Consider the following 15,288-nt stretch of genomic DNA (forward strand, 5'->3'; position numbering starts at 1 on the left):
GATATTGTCCTCTTATTAAAAGTCGTGCGCTCAGAGCTAGTCAAGTGGTGATTTAATAAAAAAAAGTTTGTTAATCTGACAAGTGCAGTAAAAGACCCACAAGTGAGATCTCAGCCCCTGCAAACAGCCCTCGTTTACTTGTCATAATGAAACAATTACCAAGCAGGTGGCCCTCACCCCGAGGGTAGCCATGGGCCAGCTGTGCCAGGTGATTACCTGTAGGGTAGCCAGGCCCCTTAGTCATTCCCCAACTCTGCCTTGTTAGTAGCTGGCCTGTAGCCTTTGGTCAGTTGCCGTAAGTTACTAAGCATGGGTCTTAGCTGGCCCCAGCCTGTTGTAGCACTAGAGTTTGAGCCCAGTGCCTCCTGCACACTTGGAAGGTGCTCTGCTGCTGAGCCGTGTCCCCAACTGACACCTTGGAGGGGATAACTTGGCTAGATTTGGTGCCGAGTATACAAATTTGTCCATTTGGGAAGTTTCTATGTACCAAGTTTCCAAGTTTCTTATGCACATGGGAATACTGTTCTCCCCAGGGGAAATGGTAGGAAAGCGCCTGCATTGGTTCAAGCAGCTTATCTCTGTTCAGCAGCTAGTACTTAGTATCAGGGTTAGGGTTTCTGCATACCCTCATCTGTGTCCATAGTCACAGGAGAGCTGCCACAGCTCCAGTGATCATGGTCAGCCATAAATCAAGACTCTTACTAGCCAAGCATAAACTTCCAGGAGTCTCTCAGATGATAATCTGGAACATCTCATTGCTCAGTTGTGTGCAACCCTGGCTGTCATCAGACTGTTTTCTAACATCTGCAGTGGGGCAAGTTGAGGGGATTGGCCAACTAACAGTCAGAAAGGGATAAGTGGGAAGCAGTTATCATCTCATGGTTCTCAGCAGACCGGCTGAAGGGGACTCAGGCTGGGTGGAAGCTTCGGGAAAGAAATGGTTTGGCCAGCATCAACTGTGACCACAGTTAGCCAGTCTAGGAGTCCTAGGATGAACACGAGCCTAGGGGAAGCCCCCAGTCTCCTGTGACCTACCAAGTTGGCATAAGTGCCAGGAGGCCGGGCTGGGTCCAGGTGGGGTGTACAGGTGGGGCTGAGGTCAGGCACTGACACGCAGCTGCCTTGCTGGGGGCCGTTCAGAGCTGACCCTTAAACGAGCGTCACCTGCACAGGTGGAATCGACAGGTCGTCATCGGGCAGGTGACTCTCTTGGCAGCCTGCATCTGGCACCGCTCCACTTAACGGGGGTCAGGAGACTAAAACCTCATTACCTAACGCTGCTGGATGTCAGCTTGTGTGGAGTGGCTGTTTGCCAGCGTCTTAATTAATGAATTCATAAGGCACGGGGCGGATGCCAGCTCTTGAAAAATGCTTTGAGCCTTTCAGCGATGGAGATGCTTTTGCCAGTTTATCAAAAAATAGTTTTGGGGAGAAAGAAGAAAAACCAAGCCCCAGACGCCATTTTGGCTGGGGGCAGATAAAGGCTTAGGGCAAAGTCTGACCTGCAGGGTGACTTCCAAAGCTGCACACATAGCTCCTCTCTGCAGCCCTGGGCAGCTCACCTGGACTACAGCAACCTCATGAGCTGGGGTGGGGTTACTGTTCAGGTGTGGTGGTCCCCTTGGCTATCACTAGTCACTGGCGAGAAACTGGAAGGCTTGCTGTCTTCACCTGCTCTGCCAGGAAGAGAAACTTTGCACTAGGCATACTGACTTGGGGGACCCTCGTATGTTTTCTGCCCCCACAGAGTCCTGTGAGCCTCCTCTGCAGAAAAATACCACCTAAGCAGTGTCATGGGGATCAGCCGTTTAAGTCTGAGGCTAGTCACCTGGAAGATGAGGCACATGGTCCCCTGTGACTTGGCTGGATGGCCTGGCGGCCCTAGATGGAAAGCTTCAGTGCTCTTGCCAGGGACCATCTGTGCAGGCGGTCTAGCGCCTTTCCCCATTACAGTAAACATCCCAGGGCTCCTGATGTGTGACAACACTGGCTTTCCTCGACCAGCCTCCCAGGCACTGAATTAGAAGAGGAGGAAACTTTGATGCCCTTTGGGGAGGGGGAGGGAGAGGCTTTACCAGGCACAGCTAGCCCACACATTTCCTTCTCTAAACTGGATGTGTTTTGTGCACATTTGGGAGGGTACTGTGACAGTGTGGCAATGTGGGGGAGGGTGTTTGCAAAAAAGACAGTCAGCTTAGTATGAAGACAGACACCGGGCTCCTGGCGCCTGTATCTCCTAGCACACAGATTCTAGGCAGGCCCTTCCAGGCAGTGCATCTGTTGTGTGAAGAGAGACCAAGCACAGGCAGGCACAAGGTCATTCAGGGTAGAGGATCTGTTGAAGCCAGACCAGCAGAGTTCTGCAGGCTCGGCCAGGCGGTGCTTGACTTTGCTTCTTAATGTCAGTAGTCCTTGTTGGTTGTGGATATTTTCATGAAGGGTACTGGATAAAAGACTGGTGTTGAGGAAAGCACATGTACCTGGACCCAGTCCCTCCATCTTCTAGCCGTCTCTGCCAAGTGGCTAACCACCTCTGCTGAGAGTTTGCTCTGTGCCAGTAGTGATGGCCCCTTTGCAAGGTGGATACAAAGTCAGACTAAATGCCTGCAGCTGCTGCTGCCCATACGCTGCCCATCCTAGGGCATGAGGAGGTGGTGGTGGGGTGGAAGTTGCCTCCTGGGCTGAGTCACAGCTTTCAACTGTGCGGTGACGGGGTTAGGACACACACCTGGACAAGCTGTTTCCTTCCTGTAAGTCTGTAAGATGTGGACTCTGGTTGTCCATCCTCCCATGTGGAGTGTCTAGAACACAGCCTGAGAGTGCTGCAGATGTGTTCCAGCTGTTGCATCCCCTTTGTGGACCCTTGTTTCCCAGTGCTTGCTGCTCCTGATCTGCCCTCACCCAGACACATGACACCATCTGAGTCCTCCGTACCAGGCAGGTGTGGGGCATGCCCCATGACCACTGCCTGATCCTCCAAGGCAAGCCCTTGCCCAGCATCCTGTCATGTGCCAGCCAGAAGCTCCCAGGAGCAAGGCCTTAGACAGAGAGGAACCTCTTCCCAACCTAGAAAACAGAGTGGGTTGTGTGGCCTTGAACCAAGCCGCAGGGGAACCCCTGGCCGCTCCGGGGAGAGAGCCTGGCCCTTGGGAGCTGCAGTGGCTGAGACTGGGCCAGGAGCAGCTGCCTCCCAGCTGCCCTGTGCTCTATTGAATGCTGTTTAATTGTTCTACTCCCCTGAAGAGCCTGTGCTCCTGCTGGCTCTTGCTTGTCAGAGGAATAAAAGCTGCCCAAGCTCCTTCAGCGGCCCTAGAGCTGGCACCCTGTGGGGCCTGACCTGACCCATGCAGGGGCAGCTGTCTGTGCAAGTGGCACGAGTTCCCTGACTCTAAGGAGCCTATTTGGGGCTTTGATTCCTGAAGGCTCCATCCTCTGAAAAGATGCCTCCTGGGGATTTCAGACAATTTTTACAGTTTCTCTTAACACGGTGGTTTTATGGTGCATAGGACCCCAGGGAGACTTGCCTAAAGCTCTGGAGTAAGGCTGTATTCCTGAGTCAGGGAGGGGCTCTTAGTCTGGCCTGGGGCTGGAGAGGGAAGCTCTGAGGAGTCCCTGACTGCTACCTGCAGCAGTTCTCCTGCCATCCCAGCGCTGCAGGCCTCACATTCAGGCCTCTCTAAGTGCAATGCCTGCGCCTACTCGCTGTCTCAGGGCTGCTCCTTCCTCTCCACACCTTGCCTCCTGCTCCTCCCACCTCTGCTTCTCCCCTGCCTCCACTGGCAGGTTTAGCTACTGCCCAGTCATTGCTGGCTCCAGGCTTGTCTCAACAAGACCAGACTGTTCCCCAGGGCCTTATGTGGTACCTTTTAGCTTCTCAATGCAAAGTTTGCTAGCTCAAAAACTCCAGCACCACCCCCGCGTCTCGGGGTCCCTGCTCCTCCCAGAAGACTTCAAGCCTGCTTCAGCCATTGGTTCCTCTTCCCTCAGACACCACCTTGTTTGTGGGTGTAAGCATAGCACGTGGATGTTTCTTTGTTTGTTTTTTGTTTTTCGAGACAGGGTCTCTCTGTGTTAGTCTTGTACTCACTTAGGCTGTCCTGGACTCACTCTGTAGACCAGGCTGGCCTCGAACTCACCGCGATCCGCCTGCCTCTGCCTCCCGAGTGCTGGGATTAAAGGCATGTGCCACCACGCCCGGCTCGTGGATGTTTCTTAATCTACCAGGGACACCCATTCTACCATGTCCAGTCTCAACACCTAAACTACTTGTAGCCAGCTGCCGCTCTTCTGCCAGGCAGGTGGCTCTGTGACCTTTCCTTTCCACCGGAAAAGGTCCCATCTCTTTGACTGACCCTCTTTCTGCCACAGTGCCCAGGATACCCATGCCTGCTCCTAGCCTTACTGGTTGCCAGGCCCCTAGAGCTTTGCCAAATCTGACTGCCAGGCTTCCTGTGCTGCCCTTGTTTCCTCAGAGGACCACTGCTTCCCTGGGCCTCAGTTGGGTTTTCTGTCTAGAGCTCTGCTGATCTCACTTTCTCACCTCTGCCACGTGAACCTACCCCAACACCGTCCCTCAGAAAGATTGCAGAGCTTACTCATGTGCCATGCTCTGTGCCAGCTAGTGGGCTGACTCATGGTGGAGGCCCTGCTGTCCCCACTGCCTGCTTGTGGACCCCTCCACAGACAAAGGACCAGCCAGATCCTGCCAAAGAGGCTCCCTCCCACTGCTGCCTGCCGGTGGCAGCAGGGCTTTCCCGCCACCCTTAACCCCAGCTCATGCTCTCTTCCTCTAGCCGCAGAGACCCAGTGAGTACCATTCTCTTAACAGCAGCTGGCACTAAACTCCACCTGTGTGAAGTGCTGTTCCAAGCACCTCATTACCTTCACAGCACAGATGTCTGTCACCTGAGGCACAGGCCTACTAAGGAGCCTGCCATTCATTCACAAGTGACACCTGGCCAGTTACAGCTAGAGCTTTATACTGTACTTCACACGGTACACCCACACCACCTTTAAGCTTTTAGTCCAACTACTTGCTCAGCCCTGACCCTACTCTTATAGAATCTGAGATCCGTCCTCTTATTCTGATCCTAAAGCTCATAGCCGCTGGGCCTAGCCTTTGTCCTGAGGGCAGGGAGAGAGTGATCTGAGGACTTTGGATTTGAACTCACAGCTGTAAAGTTCATAACCCATGTACATGAGAGCTCATTGAAAACTCCAACTGAGGGCTTTCTCCAAGGTGCAGCCACCTCTGTGGCCCCTGGTCACATCTAAAAGCAGCACTATGACCACCTCTCCCTGCCTCTTCCACAGCCTGGTCGAGGAGCCTCTGCCCCATTATAAGCGTTTCTGACAATGGTCTCTGCTTCAAGTGCTGCTGGTGTCTAGTCCCCTTCTAAGGATGTGTCTGCAGCCTCCTGAAGAGCCCCCTTCAGGCTCAGCCCCCACCACCCACCCCAGCCACCACCAGGCAGTTGTAAAGAGAACTTGCTATTTAGAAGGGAATCAGAACTGTCAGCAGGACATACATATTCATAGAGAGAGGTTAGAACCAAGTCCCTAAAACCTTGATTTGTGTTCGCCCATTTAAGCCTCATTAAAAAGTGGCAAATGAAAGTGGGGATATTCAGTTTAACTGCAAATAAATTGGGCTTGTTCAGAGAAAGGCCCCCGACTGCCAGCCCCTCAGGCCCTGTCCAGAGCATGATGGCAGAGCGGCTTGGCCACAGCCTCAGCTGTAAGACTGCTCAGCAAGAGCTCCTGGCCTTGCTCCGGGGCAATTACCACTTGTTTGGGCACCTGGTCACCTTCCAGAGGCATTCAGGGGTGGAAATCCTTAACCTGATCCCTCCTGAGAATGGCCCGCAAAGCAGGGCCCTGCCCAAAAACAGCAGGTAGAACTGAACCTGGACTGGACATCTGGGGCAAGCTGCATTAGCAGTGTGGAAGCACAGCTGTTTTCTTGCTTTAGTGTGCACAAGGGTTTAAGAAGTCAGCTGTACAAACTCCTAACCATTTGTCTCCAGCCCCTCAATCCACCCAGGCTGAGCTGCCGCTCACTCCAACCACAAATAGGCATTTTGAGGGTCCAGCCAGGTCACGGGCACAAGTAGAATTTGCCATTCTGTGGGCTTCTAGCCTGGGCAGATAAAATCTAACAGGAGGGGTAGTGTAGAAAGGGTTGGTTTTGCTAGGTGAAACAGAATGCGATCTACCAGGGCAGAAGGCTTATCTGCAGGAGTAAGTTTTAGGCCCCATCATGGTCTAAATGGTGGTTCCTGTGCCACATGAGGACACACAGCCTCAGGCAGTCTGTGAAGGGCATATGACATGTGGCCAGAAGTGCCCATATCAGACTGTCGTCCCCAAGCCTGGCTCTCCAGTGTGCACCTCCCTACAGTGCAGTTCCAAGGCAGCTTGTGGCTTCTCTGGGGACTGCCCAGTCTGCTGGCTGTAGCTGGTACTCATCAGCAGAGAAATGGTACAGTTAACCATGCAGAGACCTCGAGACTCTGTAGGTTACTCCTTCCCTTGGAGCCCTCCTGACTCGGCTGCAGGAGAGGGGTTGGCCTTTCGTTTGGACTCACCAAAGTGGCTGACCCAGGAATATCTAAGGTGGCTGGCTGTTGGCCAGAGAGAAGGCAGAATTAACTTTCCTGATTCCTGGCCCCAGGCTAGCACACGGAGCATCCAGACTCGGAGCAGCCTGTTTAAGAGGCAAGATTCTTGCAGGGATAGCTCCTATAAAGATTGGATGAGACCCACATACGTGTGCCCCTGTGACTCTTCAGAAAAGCCATTCCATCTAGGGAGCCCTGTCCTTGCATTTGGTGTCTCTCCTGGGGATTTGGTAAGGGTGAGTGAAGTCAGAGATGAAAAGAGACAGTTACAGGGTTCTAAGGAGCCCTCAACACAACTAGCCACCAAAAGTGAGGCACTAGCCAGCCAGCCTAGACCCAGAGGTGGCCACTTAGACACCTAGAGAGCAAGTGTGGTGTTCGATGCCAGATGCATGACATTGGCACACAGGTATGGACAGCCCTGCCCAGCATTTCACAAACCACTTCCCACAACTTGGGTATTTTCTCTAAAATCACATCTCTGAGATAACTGAGCAAATGGAAGAAGATAAGTCTGGCAGCCTTCCTTTCAGGAGCTTAGCTGCTTTGCCATCAAGTTATGCTGACCTTGGTGATAGGCAACATCTCTGCCTAAGAGCCATATCAGAAAGAAATAGAGGTGGTTTTAAGTTGCATTGTTTTGCCAATTTTTATTGATTCTCAGAAAAATGCCTATTGGCACAACACAAACTGCACTATTAGAATGATTCACATCTACCAAGAAAACACCCCTCTCTTTAAGCCCCTTCCCTCCCACATGGAGTACTCGGGACCTTGCACTGTCTCTGCAGTGTTCAATTCCTTTAGTCTACCATAGGGCAGAGCCTGTGGGATGCCAGGCTCTGGTGGAGACAACGGGGACCTGTTCTTGTTGAGACATAGCTAACCTGGGGTTCTGCCTCTTTATCCCCAACCTGTGCCTGATTCAGAGGGTCAAATGCAGGCAACACCCACTTCTTGTTTCCCAGAACTTAGCCCGTCACTTCAAGGCTTGAAGCACTCTGTTAACAGCAAAGCTGGGCCCTGTCTAGTGCAAACATGGGGTGGGGGCCCTGGGGGTGAGCTCTCCAGGCGCCAGTCTTAAGCTGTGGATCTCTGCCTTTGTCTCTTTCAGATTGATGGGCTAGAGGAGAAGTTGTCTCAATGTCGGAAGGACCTGGAGTCTGTGACCTCCCGGCTCGACAGGGCAGAGCTGAGTCCTGAGGACAGGTAATGCCTCTGTCCAATCATGCCCCTCTAAGCCAAGGCAAAAGGATCCCTAACTTTGAGCTTCAACTCTGGTCCCCTGAGATCCTCCTTACTTACACACACACACACACACACACACACACACACACACACACATCTGGTCCCCTGAGATCCTACTTACTTACACACACACACACACACACACCTGGTCCCCTGAGATCCTACTTACACACACACACACACACACACACACACACACACACACACACACCCTTATTCAAACAGGCAAGAAGATCTTCTGTCCCTCTACTTAAACAGGAAAAAATGGTCTGAGCTGTAAACTCCTTCCCCACAGGAGATCTCTGGAGAAGGAGAGAACCACCCTCATGAGCAAAGCCTCCAAGTATGGTAAGAAAGTTCCTCTCTGATCCCTGGCACCTGGGAGCCAGCTGCCTGGGAGGGAAGGGTTCATTTTCTGTCCAGAGGAAGCAGTAGCAAGGGGTGTGTATTCTCTGGGGTGTACCTGGACCATGTCTGAAGACAGGACTGCATCCCACGCCCCACCCCAGCAGAACAACCACACTGGAAGTGGAGTGGTTAGAGGACAGGAAAGGGCTTCTGCGGATGGAGCAATGCTGCCACCTTCTGGGTGCTGGACGTAGAGCCCAGCCCCCCTGCCCTGAGGCTAAGACTGTGGTCTGCAGAGGGCCCCATTCCTTCTCTACTCAGCCCAGGGCTGGCTGGCAGTTCTAATTCATTGCACAGGTACAGGTGGTGGCCAGGACATCAGTTTGGCCTTTGCAAAGTAGAACCGGTGCATAAGTGGTGACTGGGTCTGAACATAGCGGAAGACTATCAGGATGCCTTCTAGTGCACCTTCAGGCAGCAGGAACTTAGCAACTGTGTGAGCCCAAGGAGGCCCAGTTGATCTGAAGAGACTCCTGAAGGATGAGCACCAGATAGCCCATCCTGAGACGGTGAGGGCACGTGCCTGCCGATGGCTTTCACAGGTGGCCCTCTTGGTGTCCCACACCCCTACTGTACTCACAGATGGCTGAGCAGTCAGGCTCCCTCTTAGGTCTCAATCCAGCTAAAGGCTTATGAGAGCCTGGGCAGATCAAGGAAAGGGCCTTGGGTATGGAAGTGGCTGGAGGCAGACACTGATAACAGTGTCCATTCTGGGAAGGAGAAGCAGTTAGGTGGGCCTCAGTCAATGTTGTCTTGTTCCCATCTTTTTCCTCCCAGAGAAGGAGCTAAAGCTGCTTCGTCGAGAGAATCGGAAGAACATGCTACTCTCTGTGGCCATCTTCATCCTCCTTGGCCTGCTCTATGCCCACTGGACTATGTGAGTCAGCATCCGCAGCCATGCAGGTTCCCTTCCACTCCCTACTCAGGGACCAAGCAGCCTTTCACGCTCAAGACAGAGATGGGGGCCTTTCTCCTGTGGTTGTCTAGTGCTGTAAAAGGCCACCGTACTGCCTCCTCCTATTGCTCAGTAAAGGGGCAATAAAGAGCCCCAAGCTCTGCTGTTTAGTAATACCTATCTCCTGCTAACTGTGAGGGCTAACAAGAGGAAGCACTCCTGTCTCAAAGTTGAAGGGATGTTCCAAAATTTTTGTTCACAGTTCAGGAGGGAGGGAGAAGTACAGCTGGGAAGGTAAGCACTGTGCCCTGGGCTGTGATCACCACTGAAGAAAATGCAGCATGCATGGTAAAAGGTGACTTGGGCTTGAAGTGGAGTTTCCCCGGGGCATGCAGGATGAACTCATCTTCCAGAGGCAAGTGGGGCCCAGGAGGCCTCCATGAGCTAGTGGGCAGCAAGAGCTATGGTAATGACCAGACTGACTCATGGTGGCAGTAGCCAGTAAATACGGTGAGGTTGATCAAAAGGAAGCCAAGCAAGAGCAGCTAACAGATACCACCCCAACTCTGCTCACAGGGGAGGGTCCTGAGCAGGGGAAGGATGACTGCCGCGGGTGGAGCAGAAGCATTCAGAGGCTGTGGAGCGTGAAGATGGAAGCAGCCTGCCAGAGATGGTGATGGTCAAGTGAAGGAATCCTCAGTTGGAGACTCTGTGAGCATCTCCTCAGTGCAGAGCACTGGCCTCTTATGGAGGGAGGTTAGCCAGGGTCAGGAAAACATCCTGTCTCTTGTCCTTTGTCTATGACACTAATTGGTCTGACACCTCTGTTATTTTAGTCACAGACTGATCCTGAATTGTCACAGTGGCACCATGTAGTGAGCTGTGGTTTATACAAGAGAGGGAAGGTGCCTCCCCACCCTCCTAGGGTTGTGGGCTCAGCATTCCCTGATCCCCTCTTCAGACAGGAACTGCACAACTTGATGCCTTTGGGCTCCCAGTCTTGCAGCGTCAGGAGCTGGAGAGGCTTGAATTCCACAAACCCTCACCCCATCCTCTTAAAGTCAGTCCCAGCCACGTCACTGTGGACAATAGCAGCCTGGTACAGAGCCACACAAGCAGTAAAAATATGTTTAATGATCCAAGATTCTGCAAGACACACTGACGGACCCAGAATTGGGTGGGAATATGGCATCCTAGCACTGTTGCTGCTGACTTGGTGGCTGGAGGAAGGGACCTCCCATGGTGGAGTCAATTCCAACCTCACAGGTGCTTCAGTGCCCCATCCCCATGGAAACCAGTATGGTACTGGCATAGGACCCTAGGGAGCCTGCATGAACATCTCTTAAGAGGTACTTGCCATTAGAAACAACCACAGGTACTTTCTCCAACCAAGGCTGCTATCCTTCCTCCCTCTTACAGAGACAGGAAATGGAGTGACCATATTCGGATATATATGTACCTCCTAGTGAAGAGGAAGGGGCAACTAGAGCCACCACTAGCTCAGGACTCTGGACTGCCAGAGGGCTGGTGCTACTCCTACCTAGAGGTACATTCTGCTAACGCTTAGGGAGAGAAAAGGGCAGGTCCTTACGGTTGCCCCTGCCCCCTAGAGCTGCCCAGTGTTTAGAACACAGGAGGTGGAAACACAGTGGGGAGTTACCCAGTACCCAAGACTAATGTCTCCAGGAGGCTAGGCACACACTCCTTCCCACATGCCAGGACGACTCCAGGATGGGAAGAGGAAAAAGACCACAAGAAACAAAACTTTGATTGGTACAACAGCTGCTTCTGGCTGCTGCACTTGGCTGGCCTAGTGAAAGTGGGCAAAACCAGGACCTGGCTGCTCTTCAGGGCAGTAAGTGGAACTCAGAAAACTGAGTCTACAAATTGCAAAGCTTGCCACTCTGGCAAGTCCTAAGCACTGGCTGCCCCAGCAGCTGCTTTCAAGGCTGACTCCTGCGGGTGTCAGAGTTCCACAAGGATGTGTCCTCTAAAGGCCCTGAACGAGATCCTTGGGAATGGAGAAGAGCGCTACTCCCTCATGACCAGGGAGAACATTCCCAGTTCCTTTCCAAAAGGCAGAAGGAACCAGAACAGGGCTAACAGGACATCCATCAGCTGGAAATCCTAAGGGCCTCCAGGATTGTGACTCTGGATGAAAGAAAGGACGTCCTCCTTAGACAGCTTGTCTGGATCCTGGGTCTTCTGGGAGTCACGCATATGGAAGCCATCTCCCCACTCCCAGAAGAGCCGGCCATAGTAACAGGTACTGTGAAGGGGCAGGGGAGGAGGGGCAGTCAGTGCTGCACCTGCCTGGTGCTGGACCAAGAGACTACTTGTCTACCCCTGGCAACTATGACTTCCAGGATGGGTGTTTTTAAACTGGGCTCTGTCAGTGACTGAAGTTCAGAGTTCCCCCCTGACATCCAAAAGACAGACACCCAGAAGGCTCCAGCTCTTCCCATGCCTCCAAGAACTAAAAAAATCAGTATTAGCTGGTTACAGAAACCAGTGGCAGCTAGTTTTCGGCCCCATTGGGGCTGCTGCTGGAGTCCATATCCAGTAGAAATCTGAGAAACATGCTATGCTTTGAGGAGGAACAACTGGGACCTTGAGTTTTAAGGGGCAAGGCTGGGAGCCTGCAACACACTCCTCCAATTCTCTTGCAGGTTCTCCACCACCGCCTAGCTAGTGAGCTCTCTACCTGGGTTCTGAATGAACCAGGCCCTACATGGGGCAGCTTCTGCATGGCAGTGATGGGTTTCAGTGGAGGGCTACTTACTGAAATGGGGCAATGGAATCTGCAGGAAGGGCAAAGGTGGAGGATTTACTTTTCTTGTTGTAGAAGAACTTCTTCTTAGCACTCTTGCTCCATCCTATGGTCCATGGCCCTAAGGGAGGAGAAGGCAGGCAAGCACTTAGTGGGGATGGGTCTGCCAACAAGGATGCCGTTCTTTTCTCCTGCTGGTCCCTTCCAGCTTCCATAGCCAAGCCCAAACAGTTCAAGGTGGTGGCAGATTATAACTTTTCTTAAGGCCTATCCTGGTGTTGGCTACCACAAGGGTGACACCTCCAGCCTATGGGGGTACAGAGTAGAGAGGCCATGCTTACCCACCGAAAACACTGTGGGCATCTACAACTTCATCTCTCCCTGCCAAAGACCAGAACAGGCCCAGTCTGGGGGTGTAGTGTTCCCAACAGTTACCTCAGAAGTTGCCAGCTAGGTGCTGTCCACCCCAACAGGGAAGTCTTGGCTAGTCACCCTTGCTGGGGGAAGGGCAGGGAGTTTAGTACCTACCAGTCACAGTCCTGACGATGTAGAGGCCCGTGGGCACAAAGTGCCGGTCGTCCCGTCCTGTGTAGCTGAGCTTTGGAGTGCCACCAGAGCCCTTAATGAGCTTCATTTCCAACCTGGCTTCCCCAAATACATGAGCATCCAGGGAGCACACACATGGGGGACAGAGTTGGGCATGCTAATGTTAGTCTCTAGGGAATTCAGAGTGACACTGATCCTAGTATTCTATGCTGGCTTGGCAGAAGAAAGCAAAGCACAGATCCTTAAGCACTGCTCCAAGCCAGATCAGGTAGAGCTAGAGCAGAACTAAGATTAGGACACGGGCTCTGCACTCCCCATCAGGCAGTGTGCAGAGTGTTGCTCCTCGAGAGGTTTTGTAGTGACACAGGTAGTGTGAGGACCCAGCTCTATAACCCACCCTTGTAGAAAAATTAACATTGACTCAGCTGTGCACCCCACCCCACCTATCTAAAGCATATGGATGAGTTACTCACCTGACAAAAATCTTCTCCATCTCTTCCAACCTGTACACTTCCTTCACCCTGTGAACAGAGCATGTGACAGCTTCCTGGGATGTATTTGTGAAGGGCATGACAGGGAGGCTCAGACCTGTCCTTTCCTTCAGACCCTTCCTGCAACCAGCAGCCCACAAAAAATGAGGCCGCTGAGCCTGCCTAGGTTTCAGAGCTATGACAGCCCCTTGGGCCTGCACCAGCAGCTGGCACTCAGTGAGTCTTGAAGACAGAAGGGGTAAAAGAGGAAAGATAAAGCAGGCAAATTAATCTAACAACATCCTCATCCTCAAGTAACTATCACTAATACTGCAGGCCGGAAGTCCAAAGGGTCTTGCCCGGGTCTCTGTATACAGACCTTAGATCTTCCTATAGCTGAATTATTCTAAACAGCCCTGGCAGTTCTGTTCTTGAAGGCACAGACACTATACAGGGTGTAAGGCTCCAGTTTGAGGTCCAGCCCTCCACGTCTGGGGGCGCCAAACCTGCCTTGGGAACTGTTCCTGGGCAAGCTGCCTGTTGAAACCAGCAAGCAGAACATCACACAGCATAGACAAAGCTCACTTTGAGACTGTCCTACATCCTCAATGCTGGACTGAATTCTGTTTACTGAGATGATCATCACCTATAACTGCTAGTGTATCAATAAGCACCTCACCTTCCGGTGCTGTCTTAGCGGCCTCTGACCTGGAGAAGGGAGACTGCTCTTCACCTGTCCCCTCTCCTGTCCTGAGCCTGGGACTTTTGCCCTTCCTGCTTACTGCTGACATGGCCCACTCTTTCCTCAAGTAAGTTTCCCTTCCTTAACCACACTCACTATCAGATCCCCATTCTTTGTTAGGCCCTTACCTAGAGGCCATGCAGTCAGCTAAGGAGACTCAAGTGTGAACGAGTAGCCCATTCTGCCAGGCTAGATAGGGAGCTGCATCCCTAAACCACTGACAAGGCTGGCTTAGCTCCAGCCCCACTTACCCACGGGAGTCTGGGAGGAGAATGACATGCTTACCTGATAGGATTCATATCTGGTCGACTGGGCTTGGAAACTGCTTTCACCAATTTCTCAGCAAGCAGAATTCTACAATCCAAACAGAATCCTTAGAAGCAAGCCAGGGGACCTCACCTGAACTGAGGCATTTCCACCACATAAATGAGAGACCCTGGTCCCCTATAGCCAGGGCTGTCCTCTGGAGTCTGGCCTCTAATTTTACTAAGTATTAGCTGCTTTTCTTAAAACGTGCCTTTCTGCTGTGTTCCAACATCTCCACTAGGACTTCAAGTGCTGTTATTGTACAACACGTGCTGTCAGCCCAGTCCAGGTACACCACACTGAGACTACCCACATTGTGGCCATCATTCCCCGCCCCCGCCCTCCCACCCCCTGGCTTTTTGAGATAGGGTTTCTCTTGTAGTCCTGGTCCTGGTTTCTGGACTTGTTTTGTAGACCAGGCTGGCTTCAAACTCACAGAGATCAGCCTGCCTCTGCCTCCTAAGTGCTGGGATTACAGGCGTGCGCCACCATGCCTAGCTTCTGGCCATGGTATTTAAAAGAAACCTCTATTCAAACAAGATAACCCTTTTCCAATCTACACAACATGACCTACAATCTAAACAAGTGTGCAAGATGGAATGTACTAAAACCTGGCAACCAAGGCCCACATCTAAGCAAACTTCAATGCCAACCCCTCTTTCTTCCTGCCTTTGAGCCCAGCCCAGGCTGCCGTCCCTGCCCTAGGGCCCAGGCACACCGTTGCATGAAGTGTTGCTCTCGAACATCGCTGCCATTCAGCACCAGGACATCAAGGATATGGATGGCACTGATCTTCCGCTGGGCCTTCCCCTACAATGACAAGCATGCTGTCCACTGTGCAGGTGATAGGTTTTGGCCTCCTCTGCCTATGGTGTGTGGCATGCTAGTATCTATCCACCCACGGCAAAGCTGTGAAAAGGTGGCATCTGGCCTCCCTGCCAGCTGGTCTTCAGCAAAGACTAGCTTGGGCTTGAGAGCAGGCTTTAGGGACAGGAACCCTCATGAGCCTCAAACCGAGTGAGACTGCTGCCATGCTTACATAAAGCTAGGGCTGGCTTCCCACTGTGTGGCCTGTTCACACTGGGTAGTCTGAATAACATCCCTATACTGTAATAACTCAAAGCTCTGAGAAAATGGCAAGTCTCTTCTTTCCTAAGGGATTGATGGTTACAAACTAAATTAGCTACTAAAAACACTTAGTAGGATCGTCAGGACTGTGGATAAATTTCTAGAGTCTGCTCCCTCCCAGGACCTTCCACAGAACAAGGCATCTGCTTTAGAGG

General features: G+C 52.3%; 2 protein-coding genes across 7 annotated transcripts in view; one reads left to right on the forward strand and one right to left on the reverse strand.

Moving 5' to 3' along the window:
- CCDC167 (coiled-coil domain containing 167) overlaps nt 1–15,288 on the forward strand; it is a 29,001-nt gene that overhangs the window by 5,032 nt on the left and 8,681 nt on the right. The window contains exons 2-5 of one of the 3 annotated variants that reach the window (XM_084753164.1): nt 7,735–7,829; nt 8,164–8,216; nt 9,054–9,153; nt 9,748–10,036. In XM_084753164.1, coding sequence (XP_084609290.1) covers nt 7,735–7,829; nt 8,164–8,216; nt 9,054–9,153; nt 9,748–9,760 — 261 coding nt within the window. In that variant the 3' untranslated portion in view covers nt 9,761–10,036. Of the gene's footprint in view, nt 1–7,734; nt 7,830–8,163; nt 8,217–9,053; nt 9,346–9,747; nt 10,037–15,288 lie in introns of those variants that run through there. The other 2 variants (XM_084753163.1, XM_084753165.1) reach the window with 2 other exon arrangements.
- CMTR1 (cap methyltransferase 1) overlaps nt 10,286–15,288 on the reverse strand; it is a 46,072-nt gene continuing 41,069 nt past the window's right edge. For 3 of the 4 annotated variants that reach the window (XM_084753160.1, XM_084753161.1, XM_084753159.1), the window contains exons 19-24: nt 14,724–14,815; nt 13,985–14,053; nt 12,961–13,008; nt 12,470–12,582; nt 11,954–12,062; nt 10,286–11,440 (exon numbers count right to left, since the gene is read on the reverse strand). In XM_084753160.1, coding sequence (XP_084609286.1) covers nt 11,299–11,440; nt 11,954–12,062; nt 12,470–12,582; nt 12,961–13,008; nt 13,985–14,053; nt 14,724–14,815 — 573 coding nt within the window. In that variant the 3' untranslated portion in view covers nt 10,286–11,298. The remainder of the gene's footprint in view (nt 11,441–11,953; nt 12,063–12,469; nt 12,583–12,960; nt 13,009–13,984; nt 14,054–14,723; nt 14,816–15,288) is intronic. The other variant, XR_014773659.1, reaches the window with a different exon arrangement.

The sequence above is a fragment of the Acomys minous genome (genome assembly GCF_964271855.1).
Source record: "Acomys minous genome assembly, chromosome: 13".
NCBI lineage: Eukaryota > Metazoa > Chordata > Mammalia > Rodentia > Muridae > Acomys > Acomys minous.